The sequence below is a fragment of the Nerophis ophidion genome, linkage group LG22, assembly GCF_033978795.1.
Source record: "Nerophis ophidion isolate RoL-2023_Sa linkage group LG22, RoL_Noph_v1.0, whole genome shotgun sequence".
In the NCBI taxonomy this organism is placed as follows: Eukaryota; Metazoa; Chordata; class Actinopteri; order Syngnathiformes; family Syngnathidae; genus Nerophis; species Nerophis ophidion.
This window is the reverse complement of record NC_084632.1, coordinates 1680184-1700183: the sequence shown is the minus strand read 5'-3', so window position 1 is coordinate 1700183 and position 20000 is coordinate 1680184. Positions and strand designations below refer to the sequence as shown.

The 20000-nt window shown below is 43.6% G+C and overlaps 1 protein-coding gene across 10 annotated transcripts in view; it reads left to right on the top strand.

Annotated features, from left to right (window-relative positions):
* Positions 1-20000, top strand: part of elavl4 (ELAV like neuron-specific RNA binding protein 4) — a 212324-nt gene that overhangs the window by 41252 nt on the left and 151072 nt on the right. Inside the window, exon 1 of one of the 10 annotated variants that reach the window (XM_061882972.1) lies at positions 5389-5641. The exons of the other annotated variants lie outside the window; for them this stretch is intronic. Coding sequence (XP_061738956.1) covers positions 5618-5641 — 24 coding nt within the window. The 5' untranslated portion in view covers positions 5389-5617. Of the gene's footprint in view, positions 1-5388; positions 5642-20000 lie in introns of those variants that run through there. 10 annotated transcript variants of the gene reach the window in all.

The window sequence follows — 20000 nt, the reverse complement described above, 5'->3', positions numbered from 1 at the left end:
AATCCCAATTAATTACTGGGTGTGTTAGCCACTCCATTATTACAACACATTGTTTCCCTCCGTACAAAAATAGAAGACGTAACTGTCATTTCACTCGTGTTAATTGTTCCAACACGGACGTTAAACACAACTACGGAGCTACTTTGAAGTGTGTTGCTGCCCAAAACAGCAGCACGTCTCAGATGACTAAAACAACAACAATTATTATCTAATGCAGCAACTGCGTCTTTACCGATGATTCATTCATAATTGTGGAAGTTGCCTCCTCGTAGCTTCACTGTCAGACACGGCACAGGAGGTTTTAACAAGGTTTTAATAAAAAATGTTCTTTTTTTAACAAAAGTTTTCTCCAGCAGAACGCAACCTTTCAGTCACGTCCGTATCCTCTCTCTCTCTCTGCTCCCTGCCGCTTACTGTTAAAAACAACATACGATTAGATTAACACGTACCACCTATGAAATCTAATCACCTGCCGGCTGTGTCTCGCCGTCAGCACTGCCACACCACCGTCTGATGGTGCTCTGTCTTCAGCACCGTGGACAGAGGCGGTGACCTTTGCTCCTGCAGGCAGCGCTGACAACATCTGCCTCCGCAGTAATCAGTTAGTGATTTTTGCAGAACAAGTCATGTATCAAACGTTGTGGAGCAGCTCCACGTGCTAGAATATTATCTTAAGTTGGAACATGAGGATTGTTTGGTATATTCTTCTATGAGATTGTGTGTGTTACAAGCTAATTAAAGGCCTAGAAGGGAGGGTCTTGGTGTCTAGCACACGGTTCCAGTACTCGAGCCGGCTAAAGGTTGCTTACAAGCGAGGTTAGCAAGGTCAGTGTTGAAGTGGAGATGCTTTTGTGGTAGTCCTCCAGGGATTTTATTTGTAGTCTTTTTATTTTTGTACCCTTATACAAGTATACCTGACATTCAATACATCATCAAGTATGTTTTGTATTTTCTTACCTGGATTTTAAAGGATTCGAAAATGCACATTTAAATACATGAACAAACACATAACGCGTATGATGTCACACAATTAGGGAGAAACCAGTCAGAAAAAATGTTGCACCATTGAGTTGTATTCAGAAACCTCAACATTCTGAATTTCAACAAGAGAACAAAAGTGTGAGTGAAGGTCTTTCGAGATGGTTGTTAATGTGCAGGCGGGGACCCGGCAAGTACTTTTCATCTCAATGCAGAGCTTGTAAGACCGACAGCACACAATTCTGGTTTTCAAAATAAAAGCGTTGCAAGCCAAATCCTGTCCGACAAAAAAAGGATATCAGGATCAGCTAACGAAAGCATGTTTTTTATAAGAGTGTTGTTGTTTTTTTGCACATTTGATAGTTTCTGTATTTTAAATTTTTTTACTTTAATAATTACAACCATCCATCCATTTTCTACCCTTTTTGGGGTCGCGGGGGCGCTGGCGCCTATCTCAGCTACAATCGGGCAGAAGGCGGGGTACACCCCGGACAAGTCGCCTCCTCATCGCAGGGCCTAATAATTATAACCACATTTTGGAATGTACTACTTTTAATTGTATTTGCATTATTTAAGTATTAGTTCAACTTGCTTGTCACCAAAAACTTGAAAATAAATGTGTATTGTTTTTAAACACAATTTGTAAGGTTTTTTTATTTTTATTCTGATATTTTAGTATTGGTTTGGGCTCTGTTTAAGAACCAGCACTTTTTTAAGGGTTCTGATTTGGGGAAAACATTGCATGTTTTTTTTTTTGGTTTTGCCATGAAAAATAGGGTTTTGACATAAAGGGTATAAAACCTAAATAATTATTTGAACAGATACACCTGAAGTTTAAGTGTTGTAAAAAATACAGACATATATATATATATATATATATATATATATATATATATATATATATATATATATATATGTGTGTATGTGTGTGTATAAATGTATGTGTGTGTATATATATATATATATATATATATATATATATATATATATATATATATATATATATATATATATATATATATATATGTATGTATGTATGTGAATGTGTGTTGGTTTTGAAAATGAAAACAATCAAAATGGCCACCACCTGCTTTGTTTTTTTCTGTTTTTTGTCAAAACTTATTCTCCGACCTGTTCGGGCAGCAAACAAATTCAATAATTCATGCTCCCATTCCAAACCTGCACACAAATACAGACATGCACACATGTATTTTACTGCAGGTTCATATATTTGTGTTTGTAACGAGAGCTCACCAACATTTTCACGTGCACTCGGCAAGTACAGCTACTACGGTCCTATATGGCGGGTGTTGTTGATGTCTCTGTGCAGTCTGCTGCGTGCGTGCATGATGAGACGGGCGCTGCCAGTCCGCTAAAGCGCGTTAAAGCAAACACGAGCTCCCCCTTCTTGCCTCTCTGAGACTTCAGCCAGCGAACCTCCCAGCTTTACTTCTTCAAGGGGATTATTTCTTGTCGCACATAATTCACGGTGAAAATTCAAACCTGAGTTTTGTGGCTTTGAATGTATAAACTGATGGCCCAGCTCTGCTATCGGGGGCCTATTAGATTGTTCAGGTGTATCTGATGAAGTGTACGGGCCGGGAATTGGCGCGTTTATTGCTTCATTTTTCATGAGCGCTGATACGGTGCATGCATCCTCTCAGCTCCTGCCCCCTCCCGCCTGCTCTTCCTCAGCCGACCAATCACAGCCTGCCCACCCAATCAGGGCCTTCACCTCCATGCGGTGGTTTTAGGTGGAATGTGTGTACAGTATCTCTTCTTACAAACCCCGTTTCCATATGAGTTGGGAAATTGTGTTGGATGTAAATATAAACAGAATACAATGATTTGCAAATCCTTTCAAGCCATATTCAGTTGAATATGCTACAAAGACAACATATTTGATGTTCAAACTCATAAACTTTATTTTTTTATTTGCAAATAATAATTAACTTAGAATTTCCTGGCTGCAACACGTGCCAAAGTAGTTGGGAAAGGGCATGTTCACCACTGTGTTACATCACCTTTTCTTTAACAACACTCAATAAACGTTTGGGAACTGAGGAAACTAATTGTTGAAGCTTTGAAAGTGGAATTCTTTCCCATTCTTGTTTTATGTAGAGCTTCAGTCCTTCAACAGTCCGGGGGTCTCCGCTGTCCTATTTTACGCTTCATAATGCACCACACATTTTCCATGGGAGACAGGTCTGGACTGCAGGCGGGCCAGGAAAGTACCCACACTCTTTTTTTACGAAGCCACGCTGTTGTAACACGTGCTGAATGTGGCTTGGCATTGTCTTGCTGAAATAAGCAGGGGCGTCCATGAAAAAGACGGCGCTTAGATGGCAACATATGTTGTTCCAAAACCTTTCAGCATTAATGGTGCCTTCACAGGTGTGTAAGTTACCCATGCCTTGGGCACTAATACACCCCCATACCATCACACATGCTGGCTTTTGAACTCTGGTCGATAACAGTCTGGATGGTTCGCTTCCTCTTTGTTCCGGAAGACACCATGTCGAATATTTCCGAAACCAATTTGAAATGCGGACTCGTCAGACCACAGAACACTTTTCCACTTTGCATCAGTCCATCTTAGATAATCTCGGGCCCAGGGAAGGCGGCGGCGTTTCTGGATGTTGTTGATAAATGGCTTTGGCTTTGCATAGTAGAGCTATAACTTGCACTTACAGATGTAGGGACAAACTGTATTTAGTGACAGTGGTTTTCTGAAGTGTTCCTGAGCCCATGTGGTGATATCCTTTAGAGATTGATGTGGGTTTTTGATACAGTGCCGTCTGAGGGATGGAAGGTCACGGTCATTCAATGTTGGTTTCCGGCCATGCCGCTTACGTGGAGTGATTTCTCCAGATTCTCTGAACCTTTTGATGATATTATGGAGCGTAGATGTTGAAATCCCTAAAATGATTGCAATTGCACTTTGAGAAAGGTTGTTCTTAAACTATTTGCTCACTTAGTTGTGGACAAAGGGGTGTACCTCCCTCCATCCTTTCTTGTAAAAGACTGAGCATTTTTTCCCAATTAGCCTGCACACCTGTGGGATGTTCCAAATAAGTGTTTGATGAGCATTCTTCAATGTTATCAGTATTTATTGCCACCTTTCCCAACTTCTTTGTCACATGATGCTGGCATCAAATTTGAAAGTTAATGATTAATTGCAAAAAAATAATGTTTATGAGTTTGAACATCAAATATGTTGTCTTTGTAGCATATTCAACTGAATATGGCTTGAAAAGGATTTGCAAATCATTGTATTCTGTTTATATTTACATCTAACACAATTTCCCAACTCATATGGAAACAGGGTTTGTATCTGTACGTATATAAGTATCATCTCCTGATGACTGAGGGAACCCCTCATGAAACAGTTCTGTAGAGATGTAGTCTTGGGATTTTCCCCACACATACAGTACATACATATATGTATATTTGTACATATATATGCATATATGTACATATATATATGTATGTATATATGTATATATATATATATATATATATATATATATATATATCCATCCATCCATATTCTACTGCTTATTTCCTTTGGTATATTGGGGGGCGCTGGTGCCTATCTCGGCTACAATTGGGTGGAAGGCGAGGTACACCCTGGACAAGTCGCCACCTCATCACAGGGATATATATATATATATATATATATATATATATATAATATAATATATATATATATATATATACGCTCCAGTACCCCCCACGACCCTGTAAGGGGCAGCAGTAGAAAATGGATGGATGGATGGATGTAAAGCCCGGCCCCTAGCCAAAATGTTCTAACCCAATGCGGCCCCCGGTTCAAAAAGTTGGGGGACCCCCTGCTCTAACCACTATGCCACTGAGTAGGTTTCATATATAATACGACGTGCCCTATGGTCCAGAAAAATATGGTACGTTTTGGTACAAGTGGGAATTTTTTTTTATTTTTTGTTGTTGTATGTTGGAATGGCGAGGGTGAAGGCCGCATACCCGCCCGGAGATGCAGATGCAGAGAGGACACTCAGTAATAGCTCATTTATATACACAGCGCCGCGCAGGCATCCTATTACCATAGCGCCCGAGGCGGCAATCACTCTCCTCGTGCTCGCCTTCACGTCACGCCGTGCCCCGGCTCGCTCGGGCGCCCGAGCTGAGCGGCCGATTGATTGCTTTTGCCGGGGATTCAAAAAGCCTTTTTCTCTGCCAAAAGCGGGGCTGAGGCTGGCGTGTGCCGACCGGGGGGCTCCCGGCCAGCCGGATAGCCAAGGTGTTAACACCGAGGGAGGGGGCGAGCCGAGACGCCAGCGACACATTGGAGGGGAGGGGTGGAGGGTGGGGGGGAGTGGTGCTGATGCTGATGCTGATGCTGATGCTGGCTGCGCTCGCATCCAAGCTCATCATTCTGCTCTCAGCATCTGTGGAAGAAGGCGATGCCTGCGCCGCCTGCGCCTTCCGCTAAGCCGCTCCCCGCTCGCCGCTGAGACTCCGGGAACGCCGAGGACAGAATATTAACCAGCGGAAGGTTCTGCCGCTGCAAAGTAAGGGGAAGGGGGATTGAGTAGCGTTGCTGCTGTGTGTGAGGAAATAGGAGAGAGAGAGAGAAAGATCAACCTGCGGCATCTCACAAATGGAGTGGAATGGGTTTAAGATGGTAAGGAAGAAAGCTCCAGGCTTTTATTATGACACTTAACCACGCACGCATTTCTCTTTCTTTATGCTCTTTACCTTCCAAGTTCCTCCGGTGTCGTCGTTGACGTGCAGGTAGCACAGGTGGAAAGGGAGGAGAGGAAAGGGTTAAACTGTGTTTCCTTTTGCAGCATGGTGAAATATGCACCTGCAGGCTTGTAGTGACTACAAGGCGTCCTGCAGCTTGAGTTATTCCTTGCCCTGATGCGGGATCTGAGAGGATGATGTCGTTGTGACTCGTGCAGCCCTTTGAGACACTTGTGATTAAGGGCTATATAAATACACTTTGATTGATTGATTGTTGGCGCATTAAACAAGTATTACTATGGTGTGTTTATAAGGACCACAAAATGGCACCCATTAGCATTTGTTTCGCTATATAAAGCTAAAGCAACTTTTCTTTCCCTTCTGGTATCTGCTGATCTGTATTTGGGATTTGCATAAGACTGAAAATTTGTGCACATCCGCCATTGCAGTCCGTGCCGATAGGCTTCTTCTTTTTCTGTATCTTCTTGTTATGGGAGATTTTCTCTTCCGCTATTGCCATTTCTAATGTAAAGTTGTGTAAAGTTCTTACTTATATCTGTCAGTAAACCCGCCATGAAAGCGCTAAAAACATACTGGTGTAGTGATATTACATTATTCACCCAAGGAACTTTAGTTATTAGAGAGTTTCGGTTTTTCACGGGACACATTTCTGCTGTTGTTGTTGTTGTTGTTTCCGAATGAAGAGATGCTGCTCCGTTTTAGATTGAAGTCTGAATGTCATTAAAACATTGTTTGAATGTATGATCATTATAATATTTACATTTAAAAAAAAAAACATGCAATTGCATTGAGTGCTGTCAGGTTCAAACATCTAATAATCAGACAAGAAGCAAGGAATCATGCAGAGACAGAGTTCAATTTAGCTCATGAGGAGACGTGTTTTGGGCTGTATTCTAGTTACAGATCTAAACTACGTTCTAAAAGTCAAGCCCACGCGCCTCCTCTGTTTATTTGGAACGTTCCTATTACATCACTGTCGCTGAGGGAAGGGGCTAATCTCGACAACTCCAGTTAGACACAATATATGATTATAGAACAAATAAAAATTAGGTGATGCAGGTCATATCACCTTGTCTCTGCTCTATCTGCGTCACGGCGGTGTTCGGCCTAGGCCGTCAGTCTAGACACAACACTGATAAAAACTTTGGATTGCCAGCTTGCATAGATACAAAAAATACCACTTCAGCACAATTGACGATAAGTTATATCAACGGCACTTAAGCATAAAGTTATGATGATAATATATACATAATTATTCTAACAGTACATGTATTTTTTTTTCTGTCAAAATTTAAAAAAAAACATACATTTTGGTACTTTAATGACTCATATTATTTCCGGGCTTTTGAGGGCCAAATAAAATGATGTGGCGGGTCAGATCTGGCCCCTGGGCCTTGAGTTTGACAACCGTGCTTTAGAGCAGTGCTTTTCAACCACTGTGCCGTGAGAGATTATGTAATTTCACCTAATTGGGTTGAAAATAATTTTTGTAAACCACTAATTCTAATCTGCAAATGATGTGTTGTTGTTGAGTCTCAGTGCTGTCTAGAGCTCGACTGAGTAACCGTGTAATACGCTTTCACATCAGTAGGTGGCAGCAGGTAGCTCATTGCTGTGCAGGTAAAAAGGTATCTAATGCTTAAACCAAAAATAAACAAAAGGTGAGTGTCCCTAAAAAAATGCATTGAAGCTTAGGGATGGCTATGCAGAACCAAACTACAACTGAACTGGCTACAAAATAAAGAAAAACAGAATGCTGGACGACGGCAAAGACTTACAGCGTGTGGAGCAGAGATGGCGTCCACAAAGTGGATCCGTACATGACAATCAACAATGTCCTCACAAAGAAGGATAGCAACAACTGAAATATTCTTGATTTCTAAAACAAAGTAGATGCGGGGAATTTTGCACAAAGGAATACATACAACTCCTACAGGAAATACCAACAAAACAGAAAAAGCCACCAAAATAGGAGCTCCGTATTCAATGGAGAAATCTGATCGACAACATTTGCAGGAAGCATCCCCCCCCCCCCTCCAGCTGTCCTGGATGAATTGCTTCGTCCCTGTTATGTTTTTGGACATTACTACTTGCCGTAGTTTTGAAGCAATGCATGATGGGAACCCGGATGTTGTGTGTCAGTGCATTAACGTGCCGGCTGGAATAAACACGCTGAGAAATCGTTTATGGGTTATAGATAAACCTATGGCTAACGGACACATATATATAGTAGTCTCCTTTTCAGGTGAGAGAGGACGCTAAAGGCAGTGCCTTTAAGCCACGCCCCCAATAATGTTGTCTGGGGGGAAATCGGGAGAAATTCGGGAGAATGGTTGCCCCAGCAAGATTTTCGGGAGGGGCACTGAAATTTGGGAGTCTCCCAAGAAAATCGGGAGGGTTGGCAAGTATAATTAAGATAATTGTTGTTGTTTTTTTTATCTTCTTCAAGCAACTTATAAGCCTGGCCGGGGCAATTATTTTGACTGGAGGGGCAAAATTTAGAAGGAAAAAAAAGTGTCCGGGGGCCGGTATATCTATCTTTAGGAACACTGATACAAAACCTCACAATAATGTCTGATTGAATGCTAAAAAAACATGATATACCGATTTAAATGGAAAATAATGTGGGTTTTTACAATATTAACTATGAAGGATAAAACACTGAATATTAACAACTTGAGACCTCCGAATTCGGGAGATGGCGGGGGGTATTGAGGTGGGAGAGGGATGGTAGCGAGGGGTGTATATATTTTTAAGTATTTCTTTGGCAAGTATGCTACACACAGGAAAACAGAAAAAAAAACTGAAAATAAGTCAGGGTGTGATGTGACAGGTGATGACAGTACACCTACTTTGAGACAAGAGCTATAGTGATGCATGCTTGGTTATGGATTAAATTTTAGGGTCTTGGTCAAGTGGGGGTGACCCCAGGATGCAGAGACGGGAGACAAAGTGGGATTCAAAAAAATTAATAAGACAAAAAGGGATAACTAAGGGCGATGGGGCAGAAACACACACCATGTAATTAGGACAACATAGCTTCCTCAGAGGTCGGCGGGTGAAAGGGCCAAGGCACACTGAGCAAGGCAAGAGTCCAAAACAAGAAATCCTTTTACCTCAGGGAGACTAGAAAATAAACACACAAGAGGTTAGGGAATTCAGGACAAAGTAGTGAAAACGTACCGGGACTGGTGAAGCAGGTGCATGCACCAGGTGAGTTTGGGATACAATAACCGGCGAGGCCAAGCTGTCAGTGACCAGCCTAAATACTGTCAGGTTAATTGAGAGCAGGTGTGCCACAAGGTCCGCCCCTTGCCGAGGATGAAAAACTGATAACACAGGAGCAGAAAAGGAGAAGGCAGGATAAAACTAAAACACAACATTAAGGTCATATTCAACAACGTTTTATTGTCAATATCAAGTTACATTTTTTTAGTAATTTCTGCTGGTGGTGTGTCTTCTAATATATTCAATGAAAAAAAACGTGCCTTGGCTCAAGCTGTGGTACAGGTGTGTTGGAGTTCCATGCACGCGCCTCCTCTTTTTTTTACTGTTTTTTCTTGCAACCTTGCAACCATTTCATCACCTTCACGAAAAAAAGGGGGCAGAGCAGGCAATCGTATTTGTTTCCTCATCCCGTCAGGTGTCACACCTTCTGTACTTTTACACAGCGGCACATTCTGTCAATACGTGGACTTTGGGGTTTGTTTTCCTGGAATGCAAAGGAAAGTTGGAGCGGGCAAGGACATATTTATTTATTACTATAAAAAAGGAACAAAGGGTGCGCACAAGGCGGAAGTACAAAAACTTGGCTGATGAAACAAAAACTTGCACAAAGGCAGAAACTATGAACATGAAGCAAAACTCGTTAACTGTGACATGAAAAAACAAAAGTGACGTGGCATGGCAAGAAGCATAACTATGAACAGGCATGAGTATCAGAAGAAGCATGGCATGAAGTGAGCTGAGGTAATGTTGCCAGGCTGACTTCCTGGCAACTATCGCTTTAAATAATAGTGACATCATTAGTGACAACAGGTGCGTGACTCAGAATGTGAAACAGGTGAAACTAATGGTTGCTATGGTGACAAAACAAAAGAGTGAAAAAAGCAGGAACTGAGTGTCCAAAAACCAAACAGAACATGACTTGAACAAAACATGATGACAGACCTGACACATTCGAACATGTGACTGAGCGTCCTAGGCTTTGGCTTCGTTCCATCAAAATGCTAATTGGGCCGCCGCCGATCTCATTCTCGCTCTGCCCGTGGACCCGGACTGAGAGCTCCGTAGGCGAGCCAGGCGCGGATGATTAACGGGGGTCACGTGATTGATGGCGGCAGGAAGTAGAGAGATTGAACGATCAGATCGGAAAAGGTGGAAGGAATTGTTGAAAATAGGACGTATGTGTGTGATTGTGAGGCCTCAGATGTGAGCCAGTGGGGCACCTGGGCTAACACACACACACACACACACACACACACACACACACAGACACACACACACACACACACACACACACACACACACACACACACGGATAGCAACATGCAGGACTCTATCACCCTCAGGCAGAACACGGTGAGCTCCAAGGTTACACATCAATGCTAATAGGGTAGGCTGTATAAGGAATTTATTATAGCGGCTGTGCAGCCGGCAGAAAATATACGAGGCGTGTTAAATGTAAGTGAAAACCACGCCGGGAAACGGAAGATTGAGATGGCGAGTTCGTTTGAAGCTGATCGAAAAGACCGTGCCGCTGAAAGCTGACAGGGTTTTTGCAAAATACCCCATTGAAGAAACTCTCGACGTTGAAGAAAAACAACACCGTCTTCCCGAGGTTTCCAAAAAGTCACGTGAAAACCAAATTGTGCAAAAAGCGATCACGTTTTTCCCATAAAAACTACCGTGTTTTTCAGATTATGAGGCAGAGCAGGTAGCTCATTGCTTTGTAGAAGTCGGCAGTGTGCAGGTAAAAAGGTATCTAATGCTTTAACCAAAAATAAACACGCTGAGTGCCCCTAAGAAAAAGCATTGAAGCTTAGGGGAGGCTATGCAGAACAAAACTAAAACTGAACTTGCTACAAGGTAAACAAAAACAGAATGCTGGACGACAGCAAAGACTTACAGCGTGTGGAGCACAGATGGAGTCCACAAAGTGCATCCGTACATGACTTGACAATCAACAACGTCCACACAGAGAAGGATAGCAACAACTGAAATATTATTGATTGCAAAAACAAAGTAAATGCGGGAATATTGCTCAAAGGAATACATGAAACTGCTACAGGTAAATACAAAAAAAAACCCCACCAAAATAGGAGCGCAAGACAAGAAATAAAACACCATACTTGCCAACCTTGAGACCTCTGAGTTGGGTGGGGGGGGTGTATGTATATATATATATATATATATATATATATATATAAATATATATATATATATATATATATATATATATATATATATATATATATAATATATACATATATATAAATAATCTGTTCATGAATGAGTATATCTGTTTTGCCATCGTGTTCAATGGAGAAGTCTGATCTACAAAATTTGCATACAGGACACTCCTTCCCCTTCGAAATGTTCTGGATGAATTGAAATGATTTTTTCCCAATCATTTTGGAACTTGCAAGAGTACTTTTTCTTGGCGATGATTGGGTCTTTTCCGGTGTCCTCATCATCATCATCGGTGAGCACTCGAACGAGTGTGACGATCCTTCTGGTGGGGGTGTATCCCTTTATGAAGGATGCCCGTGCGTGACTTTGTTTTACGTGGGTAGACTGGAGCACAGACAGTCACACCATATTTGACAGAATCGGGTTAAGGTCCAGTGGCATGGAGTCCAAGACGACTGGGGACCCTTTTCTGCTGCAGCCTTCCTCTGCCGTTGTGGTAGTTCTTAAATCTACCGTCTTTGTGTACAGTTTAAGTAGTAATTGTGTAAAATGTTCCAATGTATTGCTCCGCCTCTTCTTCTAAACCACAAATGCTAACACATGCTTGAGTCTCGCGGTGATCCTTTATTTGTTTTGATTGAATATTTTTTAGATAATGTGCAGATGACACATGGTAGCATTGGTCGCTTCCAGAAAATATGAAAACAAAACACAATTTGAATAATAGTTATATTTTATTGTTATCTGACATTGTTAAATACTGTACATATAAACAAGGGTTGTTGTTGTTTTTTTGTGATTGTCATAAAGACCAAACTGCTATCTCAATGTTGACATTCTCTTGATGATTCTGATCAACATTTGCAATGCCAGTGAATGTCGTGGTTATTAGATCAGATCTCGCTTTATCAGCCCTCCCCATTCTCTCCTTCTTTGTCCCGTGCCGCCGGATTTGGGATTCTGCAGGCAACGTAGATCCGCAATGGCGGGATCCGCGTATTCCTTTTGAAGAGGCGTGGATTCAGTTGCGAGGCTCCGATTTGCATACTTTTTGCATTTGTTATCGTTCCCATGTTGCAGTTTCTGTTTATGGCATTCATAGCTATAAGTGGTGCTGAGATCAAACCTCCCGTAGGTCCCAGCAGGGGGTGTGTTTGTGCTAATGTATCACAATGGTGCATGTGAGTGCAGATATCAGCGGATGTACAGTAATGTGTTCATATTTGTGTCCCTGCCTCTCCACAACTTCAATTATTCCATCTTGCCAGTGTGCCTAAAAGGACTCCACACTGGTGTTTATGCGATGGATTCTATATTTATGTCACACATAGCCTAAAGATATGAAATATTACAGTACTCACCCTATTAATACGTTCATACAGTAAGCGTTCACAGTTTAAGTCGACATTGTGAGCATCATGACTAATTAGTTCATTAAAGGATTATGTAAAGCACTTAAGGTGAAATAAAGTGCACCGTGTGGTCTCTCTTTGTTCATTTTTTCCCAAAATATGACAGAAACTGTAATTTTCCAACTACGCCACTCGGTGTTTGTACACAAATTGTGCTTTTTGGGGGTAAACATACTTTTTGTTTTTTTATTAGCCCCCTAGTAAATAATATTTACATAAAATGAAACATTAAGGAGGAGGATTGAGGCTACTTTGAAATAGTTCACTCCGGCAATAATAATTATTAAAGTACAGAAAATCAGCGCCTTAGGCAGAGGTTCAGTTCTGAGGGAAGACAACTTGGAGATTTAACAAATAGTATTTTACCAGAAACTGTTTTTAAAGGTTGAACAAATGCATCAAGAAAACGAGAACCTTTGAATTCCTTGACTTACTGGTAGCCTTAATGGTTAACTTCCTGATAACCTGGCTAACTTCCTGGTAGTACACAGGGCTAACTTCCTGGTAGTCCGGCTAAATTTCTGGTAGTCTGCATTGCCAACTTGCTGGTTGTCTGGCTGACTTCCTGGTAGTACTCAGGACTAACTTCCTGATAGTTTGCATTGCCAACTTGCTGGTTGTCTGGCTAACTTCCTGGTAGCCTGGCTAACTTTCTTATAGTCTGCATTGCCAACTTGCTGGTCGTCTGGCTAACTTCCTGGTAGTACTCAGGGCTAACTTCCTGGTAGTCCAGCTACATTTCCGGTAGTCTGCATTGCCAACTTGTTGGTCGTCTGGCTGACTTCCTGGTAGTACTCAGGACTAACTTCCTGATAGTTTGCATTGCCAACTTGCTGGTCGTCTGGCTAACTTCCTGGTAGCCTGGCTAACTTTCTGATAGTCTGCATTGCCAACTTGCTGTTTTTGTGGGTAACTTCCTGGTAGACTGGCTAACTTCCTGGTAGTCCGGCTAACTTTCTGGTAGTCTGCATTGCCAACTTGCCGGTCGTCTGGCTGACTTCCTGGTAGTACTCAGGACTAACTTCCTGATAGTCTGCATTGCCAACTTGCTGGTCATCTGGCTAACTTCCTGGTAGACTGGCTAACTTCCTTATAGTCCGGCTAACTTTCTGGTAGTTTGTATTGCCAAATTGCTTGTCATCCGACTAACTTCTTGGTAGTACTCAGGGCTAAATTCCTGGTAGTCTGCAATGCCAACTTGCAGATCGTCTGGCTAACTTTTTGGTAGCCTGGCTAACTTCCTCATAGTCCGGCTAACTTTCTGGTAGTCTGCATTGCAAACTTGCTGGTCATCTGGCTAACTTCCTGGTAGTACTCAGGGTTGAATTCCTGGTTGTACTCAGGGCTAAATTCCTGGTAGTCTGCATTGCTAACTTGCTGGTTGTCTGGCTAACTTCCTGGTAGACTGGCTAACTTCCTTATAGTCCGGCTAACTTTCTGGTAGTTTGTATTGCCAAATTGCTTGTCATCCGACTAACTTCTTGGTAGTACTCAGGGCTAAATTCCTGGTAGTCTGCAATGCCAACTTGCAGATCGTCTGGCTAACTTTCTGGTAGCCTGGCTAACTTCCTCATAGTCCGGCTAACTTTCTGGTAGTCTGCATTGCAAACTTGCTGGTCATCTGGCTAACTTCCTGGTAGTACTCAGGGCTAAATTCCTGGTAGTCTGCATTGCTAACTTGCTGGTTGTCTGGCTAACTTCCTGGTAGACTGGCTAACTTCCTTATAGTCCGGCTAACTTTCTGGTAGTTTGTATTGCCAAATTGCTGGTCATCCGACTAACTTCTTGGTAGTACTCAGGGCTAAATTCCTGGTAGTCTGCATTGCCAACTTGCAGGTCGTCTGGCTAACTTTCTGGTAGTCTGGCTAACTTCCTCATAGTCCGGCTAACTTTCTGGTAGTCTGCATTGCAAACTTGCTGGTCATCTGGCTAACTTCCTGGTAGTACTCAGGGTTGAATTCCTGGTTGTACTCAGGGCTAAATTCCTGGTAGTCTGCATTGCTAACTTTCTGGTTGTCTGGCTAACTTCCTGGTAGACTGGCTAACTTCCTTATAGTCCGGCTAACTTTCTGGTAGTTTGTATTGCCAAATTGCTGGTCATCCGACTAACTTCTTGGTAGTAGTCAGAGCTAAATTCCTGGTAGTCTGCAATGCCAACTTGCAGGTCGTCTGGCTAACTTTCTGGTAGCCTGGCTAACTTCCTCATAGTCCGGCTAACTTTCTGGTAGTCTGCATTGCAAACTTGCTGGTCATCTGGCTAACTTCCTGGTAGTACTCAGGGTTAAATTCCTGGTTGTACTCAGGGCTAAATTCCTGGTAGTCTGCATCGCCAACTTGCAGGTCGTCTGGCTAACTTTCTGGTAGTCTGGCTAACTTCCTCATAGTCCGGCTAACTTTCTGGTAGTCTGCATTGCAAACTTGCTGGTCATCTGGCTAACTTCCTGGTAGTACTCAGGGTTGAATTCCTGGTTGTACTCAGGGCTAAATTCCTGGTAGTCTGCATTGCTAACTTTCTGGTTGTCTGGCTAACTTCCTGGTAGACTGGCTAACTTCCTTATAGTCCGGCTAACTTTCTGGTAGTTTGTATTGCCAAATTGCTGGTCATCCGACTAACTTCTTGGTAGTAGTCAGAGCTAAATTCCTGGTAGTCTGCAATGCCAACTTGCAGGTCGTCTGGCTAACTTTCTGGTAGCCTGGCTAACTTCCTCATAGTCCGGCTAACTTTCTGGTAGTCTGCATTGCAAACTTGCTGGTCATCTGGCTAACTTCCTGGTAGTACTCAGGGTTAAATTCCTGGTTGTACTCAGGGCTAAATTCCTGGTAGTCTGCATTGCTAACTTGCTGGTCGTCTGGCTAACTTGTAGGTAGTTAATCAATCAATCAATGTTTATTTATATAGCCCTCAATCACAAATGTCTCAAAGGGCTGTACAAACCACTACGACTACGACATCCTTGGAAGAACCCAAATAGTCAATACGGCTGAAGTCTTGGTACTCTGGCTCACATCCTGGTAGTCTGGATGGTGAACTTGCTGATAGTCTGGTTAACTTCCTGATAGTCCGGCTAACTTTCTGGTAGTCTGCATTGCCAACATGCTGGTTGTCTGGCTAACCTCTTTGTAGTACTCAGGACTATCTTCCTGATAGTCCAACTAACTTCCTGGAATGCTTGGCTAACTTCTTGGTAGTCTGGCTAACATCCTTGCAGTCTGGCTAACTTTCTGGTAGCCTAGCTAACTTATTGGAAATCTGTATGGCTAATTTCCTGGAATTCTGCATGGCTGACTTCCTGGTAGCCTGGCTAACATCCTTGGAGATGGGCTAACTTTGTGGTGACTTGGATAACTTCCTCATAGTCTGGCTAACTTCTTTGTAATCCTCATGGCTAACATCCTGGTAGACTGTCTATTTTCCTGGTAGTCTAGTTAATTCCTGGTAGTCAGTCTATCTTCCTAGTAGTCTCCATGGCTAACTTGCTGGCAGTCTGGCTAACGTCCTTGGAGATGGGCTAACTTTGTGGTGACTTGGATAACTTCCTCATAGTCTGGCTAACTTCCTTGTAATCCTCATGGCTAACATCCTGGTAGACTATCCATCTTCCTGGTAGTCTAGTTAATTCCTGGTAGTCAGTCTATCTTCCTAGTAGTCTCCATGGCTAACTTGCTGGCAGTCTGGCTAATTTCCAAATAGTCTGTAGGGCAAAAATCCTGGTAGTGTGGCTAACTTCATGGTAGTCTGTCTGACTTGCTGGTAGGCTGGCTATCTTCCCGATGGCCTGGCTAACTGCTTGGTTGTCTGCATTGCTAACGTTTTGGTAGCCTGGCTAAATTCCTGAGAGTCTGGCTAAATCCGTTGTAGCACGGCTAACTTCTTGGTTGTCTATACTTGGGCAAAATCCCGGGTGGTTTGGATGATTTACCTAATATTAGTCTAGCTATAACTTGCCGGTAACTTGTTGGTAGTCCAGCTAACTGTGTGTGTGTGTGTGTGTGTGTGTGTGTGTGTGTGTGTGTGTGTGTGTGTGTGTGTGTGTGTGTTTTGAGATTTACGGCTGTGGAAGTCCCTTCCTTCCGGTTTCTTTGGGCCACCAGTCACTGACATCACCACTCCTTTTCAGGGTCAACAATAATGTGTATTTTACAATAAACGCCAGCTCGTGCAAAGTCTTTATGTGCTTTCCAGCAATTGTCCTTCCTCGATCGAGCACATGAATGGTTTCCCTAAGGGTGGTCTCCTTTGCTCTTGCTCCCCTCGTGCTTCGCCAACCGCCCTCAACAACTCCCCCTCTCCTTCCCGACTGCTGCCTTTAACAGAGCGACAGGTGATTAGACAAACACTCTCAGCTGTGTCATCTACGCACCTGTCGCTAATCTCGAAGCCGGTTCTGCCACACCCCGCTTCGCTGCAGTTCTGCAGGCAACGCCCACCACAACGGCATGATTGGTCTGCTTTGCTTTTGATCCGACAACATTTATGTGATTGCAGGGTTTCTAATTTGCTGCATTTTCTTGGTGTTGGTGTGTTTGGAGCGTTTGGACCAGAGGTGTCAAAGTCGTTTTCACTGAGGGGCCACATTGCAGTTGTGTTTGGCCCCGGATTGATTGATTGATTGATTGATTGATTGATTGATTGATTGAAACCTTTATTAGTAGATTGCACAGTACAGTACATATTCCGCACAATTGAGCACTAAATGGTAACACTCCAATACATTTTTCAACTTGTTTAAGTCAGGGTCCACGTAAATCAAGTCAAAGAGGCCTGGATCTTCTGCTACGGAGGCTGCGTTGTCATATTGTCAGTTACCTGCACGCCTGGGGAACTTGGTGCTGCTTACCACCTCCACTGCTGTGCCGTTGATGAAGAGCGGAGTGTGGCTGGACTGCTGCCTCCTGAACTCAGACCTGGGTTTGCCATCGGTGGTTAAGACGTTTGCTGAGCGTCTGCACCTGTACCAGTGATGTTGTACTGACATTTTGTTATGATCCAAGCGGGTATGTTTTGTTCCACTTTGCACCCGCCGCCAAAGTGTTTCCATTGACTTTAAAGGTCTGTGAAGAAAGAGCCCGATGGAAGCGTTTAATGAGCTAAAAGCCTGTGTGAATAAGACGCCGCTCTAACAATCTCTGTCCCAATTAGCACGCTTTGGTTTTTTAAATATTCCTTTTGTGCGAGGCCTAAACACACATGAAGACTCACAAAATGCTCACATTGAAAATTTAATAGGCTTCCACTGCGACATCCTTCATTTATTTAAAATGCTGGGCCTTTTTTTGTTTTTTTTGCATTTTCCAAAAGGCAGAAACGCGAGCGTTGACAAATACTAGACCTAATTCCTTTGGCAGCGGCTCAAACTGCTACAGACAGACACATAATCAGCTGGGGAGCGCCGGCGCCTCAGCCCACTAGCAAACACGAGACGGAGCCCTTGTTGTGCGCCGCCGCTTTTCAGAATAAATATCCCGGCGGAAAACACAGTGGGAGGAAAGAGGTATTCATGTGCATATCGCTCTTTGTTCAGCCAGGAGAAGAGAAGGCTTTCTTAGCCACTTTGCCGCTCCTTCTCTCCGCCGTCCGCTATCTCGCCGCTCCCTCCGCCTCTCATCCCGCACTGTACCTTGTGTGTTTTGCTATTCGCACAGATGTCGGGCTTTGAGTGGCAGCTCCTCCCGGAAAAAATAAAAAAATAGCGCCGGTGTCTGACTCGTCTCATCTGCATTTTGCATCCCAGGAAACAAAGCCTGAGCAGACAGCGGCGTGAAGCGACAGCGGCAGACGGGTTGTTTGTTGAGAGAGGAAGACAGTGTGTGTGTGTGTGTGTGTGTGTGTGTGTGTGTGTGTGTGTGTGTGTGTGTGTGTGTGTGTGTGTGTGTGTGTGTGTGTGTGTGTGTGTGTGTGTGTGTGTGTGTGTGTGTGTGTGTGTTGTGTAGCAGCTTAACTGGGCCTTGGCGCTGTTGCGGAATGATGTTTAAAGGACGTTTCAAGGTCAGGCTTTCGACAGGCCTCGCTGCCGCCGACGTATTAAACATTCATGCGTTTCTGTCGCCGGATGAATTATACATTCAACATGAAAGTGAACACGCCGCAAAATGGCAACATTGTGCCGGGTAAATCGACACATTAGCGCCGCCGCGTCGCTTATGTCATCAACAGCCACGCCGCCCTCGCTGTGGAGATGGGGGGGGGGCACGAGTAGCTTTCCCATGGCCACACAATCATTGTAAAAATCAAAGCAAAAAAACGATGTTCTTACAACTCTACACACTTAGAAAAAAAATGCTGGGTTGTTTTGATAACCCAATTTATAACTTGTGAGTGTTGGGTTAAATTTCAAAGTTATTTTTATGAAGAGCAATCCATTTTTTGGGGGGTTATAAATGTTAGAATAATTATGTATGTATTATCACACAACTATTATGTTTAAGGGCTGTTGCTATAGTTGCAATCAATTTTGCTGAAATTGTAATTTTCTATCCATGCAAAGGGACAGCTGGTAATACAAACAATTGCAAGTCATCTCCTATCAGCGTTGCGTCTAGACTCGGCCTGCTGATTGCCAAGGCCGGACATCGAGTACCGTGACGCAGACAAAGCAGAGACAGGGCGATATCACGAGTGTCAGCGCATTTGCATTTCATTAATAGTTGTGTGTGGGCAGCGCAGTGGGAGAGGGGTTAGTGCATCTGCCTCACAATATGAAGGTCCTGAGTAGTCCTGGGTTCAATCCCGGGCTCGGGATCTTTCTGTGTGGAGTTTGCATGTTCTCCCCATGACTGTGTGGGTTCCCTCCGGGTACTCCGGCTTCGTCCCACCTCCAAAGGCATGCACCTGGGGATAGGCCCCTCCCACCTCCAAAGACATGCACCTGGGGATAGGCTCCTCCCACCTCCAAAGACATGCACCTGGGGATAAGCCCCTCCCACCTCCAAAGACATGCACCTGGGGATAGGCCCCTCCCACCTCCAAAGACATGCACCTGGGGATAGGCCCCTCCCACCTCCAAAGACATGCACCTGGGGATAGGCTCCTCCCACCTCCAAAGACATGCACCTGGGGATAGGCCCCTCCCACCTCCAAAGACATGCACCTAGGGATAGGCCCCTCCCACCTCCAAAGACATTCACCTGGGGATAGGCCCCTCCCACCTCCAAAGACATGCACCTGGGGATAGGCTCCTCCCACTTCCAAAGACATGCACCTGGGGATAGGCTCCTCCCACCTCCAAAAACATGCACCTGGGGATAGGCCCCTCCCACCTCCAAAGACATGCACCTGGGGATAGGCTCCTCCCACCTGATGACAATGTGAATCGAGTAAACAACACCAACGTTGTTAATGTTCCATTGAAAATATAAAACATTACATAAGGCGCCCAAAAATCCTTTGGTGATGGATTGTACCGTGCTTCAACATAGGAGTATTATCATGCTGTGTTTATAATGTAAGTATTA